Source organism: Schizophyllum commune (assembly GCF_000143185.2).
Source record: "Schizophyllum commune H4-8 unplaced genomic scaffold SCHCOscaffold_9, whole genome shotgun sequence".
Lineage (NCBI taxonomy): Eukaryota > Fungi > Basidiomycota > Agaricomycetes > Agaricales > Schizophyllaceae > Schizophyllum > Schizophyllum commune.
The window spans coordinates 1,160,630-1,176,655 of NW_026089546.1; the positions used below are offsets into that span (position 1 = coordinate 1,160,630).

At 57.5% G+C, this 16,026-nt stretch overlaps 8 protein-coding genes across 8 annotated transcripts; 2 read left to right on the top strand and 6 right to left on the bottom strand.

Annotated features, from left to right (window-relative positions):
- Window positions 1-212: 212 nt before the first annotated feature.
- On the bottom strand, window positions 213-2,671 carry SCHCODRAFT_02634437 (uncharacterized protein). Its single transcript, XM_003029712.3, has 9 exons — window positions 2,371-2,671; window positions 2,117-2,324; window positions 1,615-2,070; window positions 1,519-1,563; window positions 1,436-1,470; window positions 1,236-1,385; window positions 718-1,182; window positions 504-662; window positions 213-450 (listed from the first exon to the last, which is right to left on the bottom strand). The coding sequence occupies exons 1-9, from the start codon at window positions 2,434-2,436 to the stop codon at window positions 328-330; spliced, it is 1,707 nt and encodes a 568-aa protein (XP_003029758.1). The 5' UTR covers window positions 2,437-2,671; the 3' UTR covers window positions 213-327.
- Window positions 2,672-2,901: 230 nt separating this feature from the next.
- Window positions 2,902-4,466, bottom strand: SCHCODRAFT_02585770 (tetrapyrrole biosynthesis, porphobilinogen synthase). Its single transcript, XM_003029713.2, has 5 exons — window positions 4,365-4,466; window positions 4,072-4,318; window positions 3,654-4,018; window positions 3,297-3,601; window positions 2,902-3,234 (listed from the first exon to the last, which is right to left on the bottom strand). The coding sequence occupies exons 1-5, from the start codon at window positions 4,373-4,375 to the stop codon at window positions 3,176-3,178; spliced, it is 987 nt and encodes a 328-aa protein (XP_003029759.2). The 5' UTR covers window positions 4,376-4,466; the 3' UTR covers window positions 2,902-3,175.
- Window positions 4,467-4,579: 113 nt separating this feature from the next.
- SCHCODRAFT_02634445 (RabGAP/TBC) lies at window positions 4,580-7,439 on the bottom strand. The gene is given in 16 exon segments (XM_050345816.1): window positions 4,580-4,845; window positions 4,896-4,963; window positions 5,013-5,067; window positions 5,117-5,187; window positions 5,240-5,362; window positions 5,413-5,584; window positions 5,634-5,715; window positions 5,772-5,805; window positions 5,895-5,898; window positions 5,910-6,010; window positions 6,060-6,123; window positions 6,173-6,256; window positions 6,307-6,405; window positions 6,456-6,552; window positions 6,600-6,623; window positions 6,675-7,439. 16 exon segments carry the CDS (start codon window positions 7,330-7,332, stop codon window positions 4,722-4,724), a joined length of 1,860 nt encoding a protein of 619 aa, XP_050198833.1. The 5' UTR covers window positions 7,333-7,439; the 3' UTR covers window positions 4,580-4,721.
- A 119-nt stretch (window positions 7,440-7,558) lies between these two features.
- Window positions 7,559-10,630, bottom strand: SCHCODRAFT_02634447 (uncharacterized protein). The gene is made up of 4 exons (XM_003029715.3): window positions 10,098-10,630; window positions 9,835-10,046; window positions 7,817-9,785; window positions 7,559-7,764 (listed from the first exon to the last, which is right to left on the bottom strand). The coding sequence occupies exons 1-4, from the start codon at window positions 10,539-10,541 to the stop codon at window positions 7,666-7,668; spliced, it is 2,724 nt and encodes a 907-aa protein (XP_003029761.1). The 5' UTR covers window positions 10,542-10,630; the 3' UTR covers window positions 7,559-7,665.
- Window positions 10,631-10,980: 350 nt separating this feature from the next.
- On the top strand, window positions 10,981-11,982 carry SCHCODRAFT_02634450 (NAD(P)-binding protein). Its single transcript, XM_003029310.2, has 2 exons — window positions 10,981-11,242; window positions 11,295-11,982. The coding sequence occupies exons 1-2, from the start codon at window positions 11,132-11,134 to the stop codon at window positions 11,961-11,963; spliced, it is 780 nt and encodes a 259-aa protein (XP_003029356.1). The 5' UTR covers window positions 10,981-11,131; the 3' UTR covers window positions 11,964-11,982.
- A 341-nt stretch (window positions 11,983-12,323) lies between these two features.
- SCHCODRAFT_02549446 (uncharacterized protein) lies at window positions 12,324-13,719 on the top strand. Its single transcript, XM_003029311.2, has 3 exons — window positions 12,324-12,905; window positions 12,982-13,170; window positions 13,227-13,719. The coding sequence occupies exons 1-3, from the start codon at window positions 12,594-12,596 to the stop codon at window positions 13,263-13,265; spliced, it is 540 nt and encodes a 179-aa protein (XP_003029357.1). The 5' UTR covers window positions 12,324-12,593; the 3' UTR covers window positions 13,266-13,719.
- SCHCODRAFT_02509765 (uncharacterized protein) lies at window positions 13,386-13,971 on the bottom strand (the record flags this gene model as incomplete). Its single annotated transcript, XM_003029716.1, has 2 exons — window positions 13,386-13,774; window positions 13,830-13,971. The coding sequence occupies 2 exons, from the start codon at window positions 13,969-13,971 to the stop codon at window positions 13,386-13,388; spliced, it is 531 nt and encodes a 176-aa protein (XP_003029762.1).
- Window positions 13,972-14,929: 958 nt separating this feature from the next.
- On the bottom strand, window positions 14,930-15,978 carry SCHCODRAFT_02634458 (uncharacterized protein). Its single transcript, XM_050345817.1, has 4 exons — window positions 15,776-15,978; window positions 15,691-15,721; window positions 15,467-15,614; window positions 14,930-15,413 (listed from the first exon to the last, which is right to left on the bottom strand). Exons 1-4 carry the CDS (start codon window positions 15,898-15,900, stop codon window positions 15,010-15,012), a joined length of 708 nt encoding a protein of 235 aa, XP_050198834.1. The 5' UTR covers window positions 15,901-15,978; the 3' UTR covers window positions 14,930-15,009.
- Between the last annotated feature and the right edge of the window lie 48 nt (window positions 15,979-16,026).

Here is a 16,026-nt window from a genome sequence, read left to right on the forward strand (position 1 = left end):
CATAAGGCATCACCTCACTTGCTGCTGAATAGTATCTCCAGACGGCGAACAATGCAAATATGGACGGCTCCGACTATGGTAAGTCACAGTCCCTTCATGCATGCGACTTCACTATCACCATGGAGTGGATCGCCTTGCTATCTTCGAGTACCGGCAATGTCCTTGCCTTGTCCTCACCCTTGAGGGCGATCATCTGGAATCGAGAACCCACTACTGCATCCGGGTCAAGTCCATAATATAGCGCAGAGGGGCTTTGAATCATACAGTACGAAAGGAGAGTGAAAGCAAATTAGCAAGCTTCGACGAGTGGACACTGCATTGCCAACCCTACAGACGGATACCTTTGGCTGCAAGGATAGTTCGTCGCACCATGGCCTGTGTGACGTTGGATTTCGGGAATAGGATGACACTATCGTCGATATCGCACTTCGTCCCGTCGCCCTCCGGAAGCTGACGGCTCGTCAAACAACGAACTCCCTGGCTTGAAGGCAGAATTCACGCACCGTGCCATTCGTGAAGTACTCAGCCACGACGCCGATCGTACAAGAGGACTGCTCCGCAAGGGACGAATGCCCATAGCCGACCTGCTCCAGGAGAACAGCGCTATCGCCCAGCAAATCGGCCATGAGTTGCGCATTCTGGAAGGGCGTAATGTTGTCAAACTGGTCGCGGGTCCAATCAATAAGTGCTCGACCTTCTCGAAAATCTAACACGTACCGTGTTCCCAATGACGAGGATCGGACTCTTCAACTTGTTGTTCCACGGCCCCGTATACCGCTCCACAGCACGCGCCGGCCAAGCGAAGCACAGAGCCCCTGCCGTCCCCCACTGCGGGCCAAACATTGGCGACACGTTCGTGGAGGCATTCACGATGGCGTCGAACGCGCCCCGCATGGTCATCTTGCCCGCGTCGACGCTGTCCGCGCAGGTCACAGCCTGCAGTCCGTACGTTGGGCTTGTTGAGAAACTGCTTTTGGCTTGCGCTAATACCGATGCGAGAGCGGGCGGGATGGTCTGGTTGGTGGCAAGAAGCTCCAATGCGGAGGCGTAAACGGCGATCTCGGTGGCAAGGGCGGACCACTGAGTAGGCGCGTACATGGCTCCGTTGAGGAGACCGCGGACTTCGGCAGACGTCGGTATCTGGCTCATGTCGACACCAGCCACCACGAGTTCGTGTGCAAGCTGATCGGGACGGGTGAGTGATATGCTACAGGCATGTAGCTGCTGCGACTCACGTCCAGCAAGCCTTGGACGCTGTTGATGATGTCCACAGCGGTTTCGTTGCCGTTGACAACGAGCGCGCAGCCGTCTTTGCCCGCCGCGGCGCATCCAGCAGCGAAGCCGGCAAATGTGCTGTCAGTGCCCTCAACGAAGTTGGGAAGATACTTTGGAACGATTAGTGGAGGTGCCATCGCCAGTCAATCCAGATATTTACCTCCGTGATAGGTCTATCGGCGTAGAGTATGGGGTCTAATGCACATTAGTATCTGGATTCGTAAGACGTCAACCATGACCTACTCATGCATCCATCGAGGACGACATGGCCAACACGGTCGGGGAACACTGGTACAGAGTCAGCGCGCTGTGCTCCGTGCGATACATAGAAAGACTTACTATTGACGAACGTGAAGCCCAGCATCGTGCCGTACGAGAAACCCCAGTAGTTGATCTCGTTTACCCCCGGGTCAAGCACATCCGCAAGTGAGACCATATCCCGCACCGTCGCTGCCGTGCCCAGGTAAGGCAGTGTCTTCCCCTGTTCACCCAGCGCGCATCGTGTCCCCAGCTCAACGTACTTCGCCTCCATCTCATCAACGTGCGAGTACAGCTCATCGACTTGGCCATGGTCGGTCAGGTTGCCTTTGATGTCAATCCCCGTCGCTTCGAGTGTGCCCTTGAAAAATTCGATCTTGTCTGCGGGGCTATCGAAGCAGGCTGGCGCGCCGGGTAACGTCTGTCCCTGCGAGCCGCGGGGATCCCAGGAAACGACGTCGTAGTGGCCGCCTGTGGCTGCGCTGATATACGGGCCGTATTCGAACAGGAATTCGATGCCTGACAGACCGGGTCCGCCTAGAAAGGAGTCAAGACGGCGCAATGTTGTTCAAGGAATGCCTACCTGGATTGGTAAAGACCGTGCCCCAGCGCTCTGCTGTGGATGGATAGATGCCCACCGCAAGCCTGGCATTACCCGCGGACTCGTCCGCATAGTCCAATGGCACTTCGTGGTAACCACACACGCAGGACGCATTGAGTGCGGGACCGACGACACCATATAACGGGTCGAGGATGCTACATGAGAACCAAGCGATTCCATCGGGTTCGCGCTATGACCTGGTCAGCATGAATCGCACGGCAACGCCCACAACGTACCTTCGCTTCAATCGCGGCCGCCACAGCGACATACGCGGCTAAGCACAAGATATGGAGGCGTAGCATTCGGATGGAAAGACGACGACAAAGCACCCGCATTGAGTGACCGCCATTGGCGCACCCTCCCTTTATGAAAGCAAAAAGCTGTAGAAGGCGGGGGCCGGTAAGGACAGTCCTGTTTCATGAGAAATAGATAGGTGTGGTTCGACAAGGAGCGGGTCGTATGCATGAAGGACTGGCACTGCCTTCCTCTAGGGCCTGTTGAATTGCGGGAGATTCCCGTACAGCGCATGGTCTCCTTCTGACCCTCAAACAAGTGCGTCACCGGGCATCGGGAATCAATGAGTCACTTACTGGGGTCACACGACTGAAAGGTGTTGAATTTGAAGAGCTTCAGCGTGTAGGGATACGTCGCTGGATGATGCAGGGGGTGTCCGCTGCGACTCGGTATCGGCACAGGCGTAGAACATTCTTGGATCGGCAAGGACGTGTGCATGGTAGCACCTCATTGATGACTTTTCACTGTGGCTGGCCTTAGGTACGGGGTAACAGGACGCTAGCTAAGCATCATCATCCTTGAACAGATACAGCATAGGGAAACGTAACTCACACATTTTCTAACAAATGGCTAGCTACGAAAGCGAGACCGAGTTGAGGAGTCGAAGGCCACTCACATCACCTCGACTGGTCCACCTTAGCGGACATACATGAGCCTCGGAGGCAGAAGTGAGCGGTGACGGTGACCTGGGTCACCTGTGCTTGATTTTGGTTTTGACTAAATATTACACTTGGCACGATTCTCCCTTTACTCATCCAGCCAGTCAAGGAACTCGGGCGTGAAGTAGGTCAGGATGATTCCAGCGCCTGTTCGTACAATCAGCAAGCGGACCATACACATAGCGGATCCCAAGCAGAATTCTACGCACCTGCACGAATCATCGAGTTCACCGTCTCGAACGCCATCGTCTTCAGGTCGTAGACACCCGCGCGCGCGCCGGCGTGCACCATAGCGAACTCGCCGCTGACCTGGTAGCAGGCAGTAGGGTGGTCCGGCGCAAGCTGCGCAGCGTCCGCGATGATGTCCAGATATGGCAGGGAAGGCTTGACCATGATGATGTCGGCGCCCTCGTTCACATCGCGCAAGATAGCGCGACGCGCCAGTCCCTTCGCAGCTGGAGGCAGCTGGTAGCATTTGCGGTCACCGAAGGAAGGTGCACTCAGCACAGCGTCTCTGCAAGCAGCCATGAGCTTGAGTCCTCCGACTAAGTGATCAGAGGACGTACCTGAAGGGACCGTAGAGCGCACTCGCGAATTTGGCCGAGTACGACATCAGTGTACATTTGTTCGCAAGCCCTGCGTCCATGAGACCCTGCTTTATTGATTTTATACGACCGTCCATCATGTCGCTCGGCGCAACGCAGTGTGCACCTGCGCGCGCGTAGCTGACCGCGACTTGCGCAATGCGCACGACTGAGGGCGGGGTGTTGATCGTCCCGTCCTCGTGCAGGATGCCGCAGTGTCCATGGCTGGTGTACTCGCAGAGACACACGTCGCACGCAATGTAGAGGTCGGGGAAGAGGGAGCGCAGCTTCTTGACAGCGAGGATAACCGGGCCATCAGGGTCGTCCGCTAGCGTTCCCTTCTCGTCCTGCAACTGAGTCAGCGCAACGGGTCCCCCTTTTTCAGACGTGGTCAGCGCACCTTCTGCGCCTTCATGGGCACACCGAACAGGATCACGCTCTTCAATCCCTTCTGGACGAGGGGCCCGATGAAGCCCTCGAGCTTATTGACACCCCAGCGACGCTGACCTGGCAGCGTCGTCATCTCCTCAGCGGCATCAGGGTCGTCGGTGATGAAGATGGGGTACATGAGCATGGATTTCGTGAGCTGGCGCGGGCTCTGCCATGCGCGCGAGACTGGGTGCTGGTAGCCGCCCTGCAAGATCGACCTGTTGCGGGGTGAGCGACTTGCATTCTTCACAGTCTCATACTCACGAAATATCCATGTTAGATGTAGGTGGGGATGGAAGGGATGAAGGGGGGCGGCTTTTGCGAGGTATCTAGGGAGGAGTAGGAAGAGTTCCGACGTTGCGACGATGTCGCCCGAACGTCTAGATCATATGAGGTCACGCGTTTGCGCCCACAAAGCATACCCCAAAAGGAAGGCTTTGTTCTTCGATTGCCCGCGCTGATCAACTTGGACAATGTTTGAGGCCCCAGTGGCCATGCATTTCTAGGACTACAGTACTGTGAAGATGCGGATAAGAGCAGTACGAAAGCGATAACAAATGTCTATGCAAGCGAGCACGATCCACAAGTCAGAAGGAATCAAGAAAGAGCTCGCCATCGGCGTCATGTCGTGCTCCCTCTATTACTGCTGGCTCTATTGCTTCCTCGATGTGCGCTGTTAGTTGTGGCTTGCGAGAGTCGGTGCGATGATCCTGCGTCTTCGTTTTGATGCATTGCTTCAGCGTATCTACGCAGCGTTGGTGAGCGATGCCTCCAACCAAGGATGATCAGGCTTACAGCAGCTTGTAGCGGACGAGTTGTTCCTCCATTTCTTCATTGCGCAATCGTTGCTTTACGAGCTCGTTCTGAATAAGTGTCAGGCATATGCATTCGTGCGAGGGGAATGTCAAGTACCAGTATTTCTATGTGTTCCGTGCTTATTTGTGAGAGGTTCTCCTCGAGCTCTTTCCTGTAAGCGCGTCAACGATATCGTTCGAGTAGCAGCTTGCAGCACATACACTTTCGCGGCTAGCACGCGATTCGTGTTACGCAATTCATCCTTCTCGAGCGCATTCTTGTGCGTCTCCCGCTATCCGGGTATGAGGTTCACCACGCCGAGTTAGCAGTGCAGCAGTACGCACCATCAACTCTTCGTACTCATGCGCGTAGTTGTCCAGCATGAACGATGAGATGCGCAGCGAGACTGCATCTCGTATGAACTCGTCGACCTTATATGTCGGAGGAGCATCTCCTTCGCCTTCGACCTGAGCCGAAAAGTTGGGTTCGCGGCCATGAGGAAAGCTGAGAGACGTACCTTGTAGATATCGAACAACTTCATGTTCAGGAAGCCCAAGATTTCATCGAACTTCATCTTCAGCAAGGTCTCCTCGTTCTTGTGCAGAAGCGCGATGCTGAAGCCAAAGATGGCCTCAATGCCGTTGGCTAAGACGTGATCGTATATTCGGAAGACGACGTCGAGAGGGAATCTGCGAGGGAGTTTAGCGATAGTTTATGGTCGGAGGAAAGCCAACGGACCGGTAGCTGAACATCGTGAGGAACCACTGCGAGCAGAACATGCTTGACTTGACGCCTTGCCGCAAGAAGTGTACATGTAATACTGAGGAGCGCACTTCAACAACTCTGCGTGCTTGCGCAGCAGCTATCCATGCGTACCAGGAAGGAGCTCTTCAATCAGTCGGTCGAACTGAGTTTCGTCAATATTCTAGCGTCTTTGGACCCAAATATTGAGCAAACCTGGAACTATCCACCGTCAGTATGCCTAGCCTAGGCGAATGAGAATCATGACCTACTAATCGTAGCTGCAGTTTCGGCATCTCAGGCAAGAAGTGCCCTCTCAGGCCGTAGTCGTGCATTAAGCGTACTAGCAAGCAGAAGGCTTCTTCGTCGGGCATCTACGCATCAGTCTGCAAAGCGCCACCCGTTAAGAGGTTGTGGGCATACGTTGAGCAGGAGGATTGCGACCACAAACGGTAGGCCTTGGCAATACCCGACCTGTGTGTCGTATCTGAAGCCCGGTCAGTACAACCTGTCAGAAGATCACAGAGAAGACGCACAGCGAGTACGCCTTCAGCACATTGAAGAGATTCTCTTGCCCGATGCCTGCGCCATCCGTGAAGAAGTCGTGATGGGGGAAAGTTCTGTGGCAGGCGTTAGCCAGACGGCAGCACTATCCGATGCTTGGACTGACCTCCCCAGGTCACGAGTGATTGCCTTCTCATGTGGAGTGCCTGGCTCCTTGAGCAACTTCAGGTAAGTAGCTTCAAGTTCCGGATCTTTAGACGCAGCCCTAGTAGCGAGTGAGCCGGACGCGAAGGGCTAGTGACGTTCCCTCGTTACATGAGTTGCCACATCATGCCGCGCAGTGAGCTTGGGATGCCCTTCGCAATTGCTTGCGAAAGCTCCTCGGGGTGTTCAGCGGCGAAGCGCGTGTAATCTAGAGGTACTGAGAAAGGTTTGTCGGGATGAGTGGGCTAAACGTACCTCCCATCACATCTCCCCAGAAGTCTGAGCAGCAAGGTCAGTCAGGGTTCAGCATCAGGGACGTAGCACACGCACTCCAGTCAATTCCATCCGCTGAGCCCTTCTCCGCCGCCTCAGCTTCCTTATCCTTCTGTAGCTTCTCAAACTCCTCCTGCAGCCTATGTTGCCCGTCGATGCTTGTCCTATTCGTACGCGTCGTCTCCTCCACAACCAAGTTGTGCGTCGACAATATAGTCGTCGTAGACGGCGTCTTCTTGTGTGAGCTCGGCTTCGAATCAATGAGGGTGATGGGGGAGGTGAGGGACGTCGCGCTGAACCGATTGCCCGCGGCCTGCGCGGAGGAGACCGAGCTGCGAGCGCTGGTCCCGGACGAGAGCGCGACGGGCGAGAAGTCTTCGTGCGAGCTCTCGCTGCCCTCGAGGGTGACCTCAGTGAGCTCGCTGTTCCTGATCGAGTCCCGCGGAGTCGCATCCTTGCTGAAGTCGGCCTTGCTCGGCGACTTGAGCTCCTCCAGGGAGAGGACATCTCCTGTGTCCTTGACGGTCTCGGTCGTCGGCGTACCAGAGCTCTGGCTTTTCCGCACAGAATTTCTCCGGGACGCTGGCTTGCTGCTGATAGATTCGCGCGGAGACTTGAACTCCTCTGAGGTAGGCGAGGCCGGCGCATCGTCCGTAGATGGCGGCGCGGCGTCCGGAGCGGCAGCGACAGTTGTCGGCTCGGTAGTGGTTTCCATCGCGAGAGCCTTGTGGTTTAGGGAAGTATCAAGCAGAAAATGACATGTAGTGTGGCTGAGGACGTCGCAGACGCGCTCAGTGCAGGTGGAGGGATGTAATGGTGCCGACAGGTGAAGGCAAGCTGATCAAGTCGGACACCGGCGCTAAGTGCCGCACACGTGCTCTCTCGACTTGCCAACATCCTGCGATGCTCAGTCGATGTCCCAATACCTTCAGGTAGGACATAAGGCGTGAAAGCAAGCTCGTATACTCGGACGTCTGCCAGAGACGCGCAAAACAACTACATGAGAGTTCAAGGAATCTATACAACTGTCCACCCCCTCTCGCGTATCCTACTTGGACTCGTCCAGCTTTTGCTTCTTAGGAGCAGAGCGATACCACTCTGGCACCTCATGCGCCCGCGGTACCATACGCTTGCGCAATTGCTTCACCTAAAACACTTCATCAGCAAACAATCCGCCAATCAACACCACAAGGACTCACCTCCCTCTCCGCCTCCTCCTCCGCCTGCCTCCTCCTTTCCGCCTCCTCCTCTTCCTCCCGCTTCAGGCGCTCCTTCACCTTCGCATCGAACGCCTCCCGCTCCCTTAGCCGCATATCCGTATGGAAGGTGAACGGCTTCGGTTCCGTCACGGACATGTTCAGCGCTGAGCGACTTAGCGAGCGCGCATGCGCAGAGCCCTCCGACTCGTGCAGCCTGCTCGACCCCGCGTCTGACGACGTGCTCAGGGTGAACTTGGCCTGCTTGCCAGCGCCGAAAATGAAGGGTTTGCTCGTATCGGAGGAGGACGACGCGTCGAACGGCGGTTTGGGTTCGGACTGCTTCAGGACCTCTGGGTGCTTTCTGACCACAGGTCGCTTCTTGACTTCAGGCTGCTGCTTGGCCTCCGGTTGTTTCTTTACCTCGGGCTTCTTGGGCACTGGCTGCTTCTTCACCTCTGGTTGCTTCTTGCGCTCGGGCTGCTTACGCTGAGGTCGTGGCTTCGTTGCTGCCGGTGCCGCGCTTGCCTCCCCAACCGCTTCGTGAGATTGCTCCTGCTCTGCTTGACCCAGTGGCAGCTCGTCCTCAGCGTCATCGTCGATGGGGCTCAACGCTCGAGGAGCAGGAGCAGGAGGCGTCGAGTCGTCGCAGTTGTCCATATCAGCGACCGCCCATGACGCCTCTTCGACGACCATCTGCGTGTCCCCATCTGAAGCAGCACCCGCCTCAGGCTCTTCGACTTCCTGTTCGCCAGCATCGACAGTCATTGAGGGAGCAGGAGCAGCAGGCTGCGAGTCTTCTTGCGCGGGTGCCGCATCGGCCACCATCACCATCGCCGGCTCCTGAGCAGGCTGTACAGGCTTTGCGCGCGTCTGCGCAGCCGAAGGAGGTTTCCTCGAGACTGGCTTCACCTGCGCCTGCGCAACCGGCTTCGCCGGCGTCTGCGCAACCGACTTGGCCTGTGTCTGCGCAGCCGGCGTATTTTCCCTCTTCCCCGTCGTCGCTACCTGCGAAGGGGGCTTCGCGCTGGCCGGCTTACTCCCTCCCACCGGCGCCTGATTCCTCGCCCTCGAGTTCTGCAGCGTACCCGCAGCAGAGACGGCGCGAGTCACACGCGGAGCTGCAGCCGACGCCGGACGCGACGCCGCCCCTGACACCGAACGCGCTGTAGTCGTCCCAGACACGACACGCGTCGTCGTCCCAGACACCACACGCGTCGTCGTCCCAGACACCGCACGCGTCGCTGGCCCACGAGCCGCTGGCCCTGACGGCACCCGCCTCCGCTCCGTGAGCGAGCTCTTCTGCGCGTTCTTCGACGCGTTCAGCCCGCGCTTCACCACCGGTTCGATCTTTGCGCGCTTCGCAGGGCGCTTGGACTCGGTGGCAGCGGGCGCTTTCTTGGGAGGAGGCTGCGAGGGACCGGCAGCTTGCGAGGAACCGGCAGCTTGCGAGGGACCCGCGGTTTGTAAAGGACCGGCAGTCTGCGAGGGAGCGGCGGCTGGCGCGGTAGTCGGTTCATCGTCATCTTCCTCGTCTTCCTCTTCTTCCTCCCGAGCTGTCGACTGCCGTTTGCTAGACCTCTTCATGGGCGAGGGCGCACGCATGGGCTTCGGCGGCGACGGCGGTGGCGCCGAGATGGCTTCCATGGGAGCAGGCAAGGCCGCGGCTGCGGAAGAGGGTGAGGCCACCGGACTGGGTACCGCCTGAGCGACGGGCGTGGCTTCAGTGGGGTGCGGGGTGGGCGCAGCGGCAGATGGCGGAGCTGGCGTCTTGGCCTTTCTCGTAGTGAAGGGGGTTTTCGCAGGTGTTTTGGCCTTGCGAGGGGTCTTCTTGGTAGGCGAGGGCGTCGCCTTGCGAGGGGAGAGTTGCGAGATTGTGAGTGGTTCGTCATTGCGTGGTGGACTCCGCTTCGGGGTCGCCTCCTTCTCATTGTACTGTGGAGGTGCGGGAGGAGCGAAAGTGTTATGCAGGCTACGAAGAAATGAGCAAGTACCCGATGTGAGTAGAACTCCTGACGCACCCAAACTGTTCACTATATGCGAGTAATCGCGTTGCTGCGGGGTCGAGGGACATGTCGGCGTCAGACAGGAAGGTGCTCTCTGCATCGGGTGCAAAGGTGGACACTTCATTAAAGCTCGAGTCGTCGAAGGAGTAACCGGCATTGCTAGCGCTGCCGGATGGGATTGGTTGGTTGTCATCGTACTTCGTGTTCATAGCCGGAAGGGGAGCGGACTGCGGGGACCCTGTCAGCTTAGGCTCGAGTATGCAATCATCGCAACGCACCTCCTCCTCCTCATACGATTCCTCGTCGTCTTCATCCTGATTAGCATCGTCTGGGAGCCATTTCGGGGCACGAGGCGTGAGTTGGCTGAGTGTCAGCGGCCCATCGGATTTGCGGGGCGTTTGTGTGTCTTTCTCGGTCGAGTCAAGCCTTGGAGTCCCCCGCGCCCTCGCAGCCCTCGGTGGCGCGGGCGTACCCAACGTCTGATCCGCCGCACCGAGGAAGTCGTCTCCATCGTCGTCAAGCAGGTTGTCATGACCGCTCGCGGGGAGGTCAAAGGACATGTCCTGCGTTATATCTGCGGGTACTGCTCGCCTTCCCGGAGCAATGGGCATCTGGAAGGCGAATGAGGCATCCGGGCTATCGTCTTCCAGCTGCATCGAGCTCTCGTCGAGCAGATACGAGTCGGACACGTCGGGAAGGTAGCGGGAGCTGAGATCAGCCATGGTGTTGTGAGCTTGGAGTGGTTCTTCCGGGGAGAGGGGCGGCCAAAGGCGATGGTCAGCCTGAACCGTGTTGAGGTGATGGAGGTCAGATGCAACCGAGCTCGCGTCGAACTCAACGTGACGACATCACACGTGATCGCGACATGAAGTTGAACCGTGACGTGACTCCACCTCTTCTTCTCAGTTACCGTGATCTTCGCCAGCATCCCGGCATGCCTGTGAACAGGGCCCTCCGAATGCTCGACGCGATGCACTCGACATAGCCGAGTACTTCTTCATGATAAATGCACCATGAGCCCGCGATGATTACAGTTCGGTCGCATGCCCTGGACCGTCCAGAGCCAGGGCGTTGCGCCGCGTTTAGGTCGACCTCCGTTTCGGACCCCCGCTGCGAACATCCGACGCGGGGAAGCTCAAGAAGTTACGTTGTCTTTGACGCCGAACTCGACATCGGTGAATGAGCACACCAATGTGTTCCCCACATTCTGCCTAAACGATGTAGGCCCAAAGTGTCCTGCTTATAAGGTCAGCGTCGCTGTCGATTGAGACCATCTCACTGCACCCACACCACACCGCCCCCTTCCTCTACTATGACCTCACCTACGCATCTTCCCCTCGCCGGCAGGGTTGCTATCGTGACTGGCGCCTCCCGCGGTATTGGTGAGCATATCGCTTTCGAATTGGCGAAGCGTGGTGCGAAGGTGCGTGTATTGGCCACTCCCGCGCTGCAGGTTGCTACCCGGGCATCATCAGGTCATGATCACCTTCACCTCAGATAGCAGCCAGAAGCGCGCCGACGACCTTGTTGCCCGCATAGCCGCGCTGAACAATGGCTCTGCCGCCGCCACCGTCAAGGCCGATCTCCGCCTCCTTCCCTCCTCTCAACAAATCGTCGACGCCACCCTCACCGCCTTCTCTACCCAGCACATCCATATCCTCGTTAACAACGCTGCCGTCGAGTTCCAGAAGCCCGCTATCGACGTCACCCCCGAGGACTACGCATCCCTCTTCGACATCAACGTCCGCGGCGCGTACTTTATGTCACAAGCCGTCGCGCGAGTGCTGGGAGATCACGGACGCATAGTAAATCTCTCGTCTATTGCCGGGCGGGCGGCCTCTCAGGGCTTTTCGCTCTACTGTGCGAGCAAGGCCGCCCTCGAGGGGATGACGCGCGCGTGGGCGGTTGAGCTTGGACTGCAGGGCCACACCGTCAACGTCGTTGCGCCTGGCCCAGTGCAATCCGACATGCTGGACAAGGTACCGGCAGAACTGAAAAATTATCAAAAGGCCCATACACCGATGGAGCGACGGTTCGGGACAGGGGACGATATTGCTCAGATCGTCGCGTGGCTCGCGGAGGAGAGCTCGCGCTGGATAACGGGGCAGACAATCTCGGCGACCGGAGGATACGCAATGTATTAGACAGTAAGGTAGTTCGTCATCAAGCTGGAAGGACAAATGCGCATTGACTCTCAAGTATATTCTTTGTGTCGGCATCTACAAGAAGTCCACAAGAAACGGCAAGAAACGGGGGGAACGTGCATCCCCTTTTCTACCTCATCCTACAATCCGCCGCTCGCGCGCTCGAGGTCGTCCGGCTTGCCATTCAAGTCGCGGAGCTCCTTGGAAAGCCTATGCTTCTTGAGTTGCTTCTTGAACTAGCGCAGGGCCACAGCAAACTCCTCCATCATGTCCTCCTCCGCGATTGTCAGACTCTTCAGCCAATTAAGGTTGGCGATCTGACGCTTGCCCACCCCGTCGTCCTCGTCCCCCTCAGGCGCTTCCAGGGCACCAAGTTCGAGCACGTCCCGCTCCTGAACGTGAAGGAGTACTACGAGCACACCCGGGACGCACCCCATCACCGAGGCGACATTTCTCTTGCGGTTCCATCATAATGCACCGCATCTCTACTCCACCTTTTTCTTTCACAGCGCCTCATACACACAGAGCACACGGATACGTGCTACTCACCCCGTCCCATCCGTATATAAGTCCGTAAGCCCCTCGCGATTTTTACTACTTCCCCCACCTCGCACCCTACACCCCACCATCATGCGCACACTCACCTTCGCCGGCGAAGACATCCTCAACGGCTCACTCATCCACGATGGCGGCAGCGACGCCGACTACACCATCCACATCAACACCAACTATGGGCGCATCCGCAAGGAGACGACCCTCGTCACTTCCGCCTTGTCTGCGTCCATCAACTGGCCGGAGCGCTGCCTTAGCATCGGCGCGGAGACACACCCCATCAGCGATGTCGAGTGCAAAGTGTATGTAGGTGGCAGATTGACCACCACACGAGCTTGGAAATGGGAGAAGCAAGAGTACGAATTGGACTATGCGGACGGGGCGTGGACGGTAAGTCATCCGCGTAAGGAATCTCCAACACATCGAGCTGATTTCGTTCCTCTTCCTCCCCTTTCCTCGATTTCAGGCCAAAGACCTATCATCGTCATCAACCAAGACCGTCATCGCGTACTTCCGTTCATCGCGCTCGCACTTCTTCCGCAAGAACGAACCCGCTCGATTCGTTCTCGAGCGCGACGTGCCTCCCGCAGAGCTCGCGTTCCTCCTGGTTGCGTTACTTTACTCTGAAATTCGTAGGCTGGATGTAGCGCAAAGCGTAAGCTTCCTTCAATTACACTGTCGTAGGACTAGGCTCATAGGATCACTCTGTAGGGACGAAGTGCATCAGAAATTGGCGGTGCAGGCTTCTGAGGATTCTTGCGGTCGAATCGAAGCATTGGAAAATCATGAATGGATTATGCCTACATTATTGTAAGCTGTGTAGTATGTATTATCTGTGGAGCATTAGAGCTCTGCGCTTGAATCCCTTGTTCAGATAAGGCCGGGTATAATCCTATACGGAACCCGCTTCGCCCACTCCTGCCACTGTTCCCCAAAGTTATTCTTCAGCATATCATCCTCTGTCCGGATGCGTTCCCCTAGCCCCACAACCATGATCGCGAACAGGCCCGTCCCGAGCAGCGCAGTAGGCACCACGCCGATGTACTCGTACAGCCAGCTTCCTGGGCAGAGCTGCGCCATGTAGAACCCGATGCACGCAGCGACGGCCGCGGTGTAGCTGGGGTGGCGCACGATCCCGTAGACGCCGTCGGTGACGAGCTTCTGGTCCTTCTGCACGGCGAGCTCGTAGGTGAAGTGCCGGTCGAGCTTGCGGTAGCAGTGGACGCGGAGGAGGGTGCCGGCAAGGTTGAGAGCCCAGCCTGTGAGGGGAAGTCAGAAAGGGGATGTTGATGGATTGGGAGGAGATCTACGAACCAGCGAGGAAGGGGACTGTTAGACGTAGAGCGTCAAGGCCGCCAGGCGGGAGAAGATATCGCAGAACCCAAGGCGCGCCAGGCGCGTCGGGGTAATTGCCAGCCAGTATCACTGCCACTTCGATGAAGCCAGGGACTAGCATGACCTTCTGTTGGGGGGTTAGAAACCGAGCGAAAGCATTGTACGGTGCACCGGTTACTTGCCTTGAGGAAGCCTACGGCTGGAATCCCATACCTAAGCGCGAGCAACCATAGTAAGCAAGGGTACTGCACGCAGGCGTAAAGAAGGAAAGGGAGATACTCACTGCTCGATGAAGTTGCCCTGTACTGGCAGTCTATCGGTCGGAGGCGGGGGTGGCCTCGGAGGCGTCATGCTCCTGTCTATCCCCCAGAGGACTGAGCAGATGAAGGGAATTTTCGCGAGGGACGCGTTCATCCCGAGAACCGTGTTCATAGCGCTGTTGAGAGTGCAGAAGTCTACGAACGTCGTCGCAGAGTCAAGTGCGTTCGCGTTGTCGTTGAGCAACGGAAATGTTTTTGTCTTGCATCTCCCCCGACGACAGAGCCATTATATGTGCGTCGGGCGGAACCCCCCTAGGATATCATTGGGGAGGGCGGGCCGCGGCAGGGGCTAGGCGTAAGACGCAGTGAGCATCTTCAGGATTCTTCCTGAAGAGATCTCGGCAGCGCCTGCAGAGATCTCTGACATTGAGGCAGAAACTTGTCGAGATGCTGGAAGAAACCAGCCGGGTTCCATTTCTCTGCAGTTCTCTGGCCGCGCTGTTTCGCAAGAAGGCGCAAAAGTGGCGCGGGCTGACGAGCGCGTGACCGAAGCGAAGGGTCGGTCCGATGGGCCGAGGGCTTGGGATCACCACGGGGACTTGGGATCTGCGCGTTCGTACGCGCGAAACAGGCTGAAGGGGGTGCGTGGAAGCTGAGTACGCTTCAAGAAGGGGCGGGAGACGGCAACTGCGTAGGGTATGGTGAGCTCAGCAGCTGTGTACGCGGAGACGAAGCTTCAGGGATGACTATATCAAACGAAGATCCTGTTCAAGTTGGCCAGGCTCGCAATGGACTCTGGGCAGTCATCACGAACCTGTGTAGCCTCCTGCGACCGAAGCATTCAGATCGTTGCAGATGAGTACACGGACTATGACCCGAGAAACTCAATTACACAGACCTCATAGCACACCTGGAATAAGCTTGTACGGAACTCGCCTCGCCCACTCCTCCCACTGCTTGCCAAAATTCTTCTTCAACATCGCGTCCTCCGTCTTGATTCGACTAGCAAAGCCATACAATCCCGGGATCACCAGGGCCAGCCAGAACAGCGTCGTGCCGAGAGGCGAGGTGGGCACCAGGCCGCTGTACTCATGCAGCCAGCAGCCAGGGGAGAGCTGCGCCATGAAGCAGCCCATGCCCGCGGCGAGACCGCCGGTGTAGCTGGGGTGGCGTACGATACTGTATACACCGTCCGTAACGAGCTTCTGCTCTTCATGCACGGCGAGCTCGAAGGTGAAGGCGCGGTCGAGCTTGCGATAGCAGTGGATTCGCACGAGGGTGCCGGCGAGGTTCATGGCCCAGCCTTGGGGGGAGTCTCAGCTTCGACTGGGGGATGGGCTGTCCTGAGTAGCATACCTATGAGGAAGGGGGTCGAGATTCTGAGGCTTTGAAGGCCTCCATCCGGGAGGAAGGTGCGGAGGATCCAGTCGGCGTATGGTGCATCAGGAAAGTTCCCCGCAAGTATGGTGATGGCTTCGATGAGTCCAGATATCCAAAATGCATTCTACGACCAAGAGTCAGAAGCAGGGCTACAGGGCAGGCGGTGGGGAGGCTCGAACGTGTACGGCGCGGTGACTCACCCGCAGGATCTTCAGGTGAGGGATGAGATTCCTGAGGCAGTACAATCCTCAGCAAGTGTTACGCGCATTGAGCCTAGGTACGCACCGTTCGACGAAGTTCCCAGTCACCTCATGGCGTGCATTCGCCGACGGGGGAGGTGTCGGCGGCGTCATCGTGCGGTTAATCCCCCATATAACGGAGAGGATGAAGGGGACCTTTGCAAGAGACATGGGGTAGTGAGATGGTGGTGGGAAGCAAGAGTTGAGCGTTACAGGGGCGTCAGGATATCATCAGCGCGAGCACCGTCGTAAGCCCGCGAACAACGGTGTCGGCGCACGAAGGAGGCGCGCGTCGTG

Bases quoted from the DNA above. Each gene is read 5' to 3' on its own strand.
- SCHCODRAFT_02634437 (XM_003029712.3), bottom strand. From the start codon at position 2,436: ATGCTACGCCTCCATATCTTGTGCTTAGCCGCGTATGTCGCTGTGGCG. The intron at 1,471-1,518 runs GTAGGTCATGGT...AATGTGCATTAG, and splicing joins CGTCCTCGATGGATGCATGA to ACCCCATACTCTACGCCGAT. The intron at 663-717 runs GTACGTGTTAGA...ACCCGCGACCAG, and splicing joins TCCTCGTCATTGGGAACACG to TTTGACAACATTACGCCCTT.
- SCHCODRAFT_02585770 (XM_003029713.2), bottom strand. The intron at 3,602-3,653 runs GTACGTCCTCTG...GGCTGCTTGCAG, and splicing joins GCGCTCTACGGTCCCTTCAG to AGACGCTGTGCTGAGTGCAC. The intron at 3,235-3,296 runs GTGCGTAGAATT...TTGTACGAACAG, and splicing joins GAACTCGATGATTCGTGCAG to GCGCTGGAATCATCCTGACC.
- SCHCODRAFT_02634458 (XM_050345817.1), bottom strand. From the start codon at position 15,900: ATGTCTCTTGCAAAGGTCCCCTTCATCCTCTCCGTTATATGGGGGATT. The intron at 15,615-15,690 runs GTGAGTCACCGC...TCTTGGTCGTAG, and splicing joins CTCACCTGAAGATCCTGCGG to AATGCATTTTGGATATCTGG. The intron at 15,414-15,466 runs GTATGCTACTCA...ACTCCCCCCAAG, and splicing joins CTCGACCCCCTTCCTCATAG to GCTGGGCCATGAACCTCGCC.
- SCHCODRAFT_02634445 (XM_050345816.1), bottom strand. From the start codon at position 7,332: ATGGAAACCACTACCGAGCCGACAACTGTCGCTGCCGCTCCGGACGCC. The intron at 6,553-6,599 runs GTACGTTTAGCC...CAGTACCTCTAG, and splicing joins CTGGGGAGATGTGATGGGAG to ATTACACGCGCTTCGCCGCT. The intron at 4,846-4,895 runs GTAAGCCTGATC...AACGCTGCGTAG, and splicing joins CTCGTCCGCTACAAGCTGCT to ATACGCTGAAGCAATGCATC.
- SCHCODRAFT_02634450 (XM_003029310.2), top strand. From the start codon at position 11,132: ATGACCTCACCTACGCATCTTCCCCTCGCCGGCAGGGTTGCTATCGTG. The intron at 11,243-11,294 runs GTGCGTGTATTG...GGGCATCATCAG, and splicing joins TGGCGAAGCGTGGTGCGAAG to GTCATGATCACCTTCACCTC.
- SCHCODRAFT_02634447 (XM_003029715.3), bottom strand. From the start codon at position 10,541: ATGGCTGATCTCAGCTCCCGCTACCTTCCCGACGTGTCCGACTCGTAT. The intron at 10,047-10,097 runs GTGCGTTGCGAT...GGGTCCCCGCAG, and splicing joins AATCGTATGAGGAGGAGGAG to TCCGCTCCCCTTCCGGCTAT. The intron at 9,786-9,834 runs GTGCGTCAGGAG...ATTTCTTCGTAG, and splicing joins GCATATAGTGAACAGTTTGG to CCTGCATAACACTTTCGCTC.
- SCHCODRAFT_02549446 (XM_003029311.2), top strand. From the start codon at position 12,594: ATGCGCACACTCACCTTCGCCGGCGAAGACATCCTCAACGGCTCACTC. The intron at 12,906-12,981 runs GTAAGTCATCCG...CCTCGATTTCAG, and splicing joins ATGCGGACGGGGCGTGGACG to GCCAAAGACCTATCATCGTC. The intron at 13,171-13,226 runs GTAAGCTTCCTT...ATCACTCTGTAG, and splicing joins GGCTGGATGTAGCGCAAAGC to GGACGAAGTGCATCAGAAAT.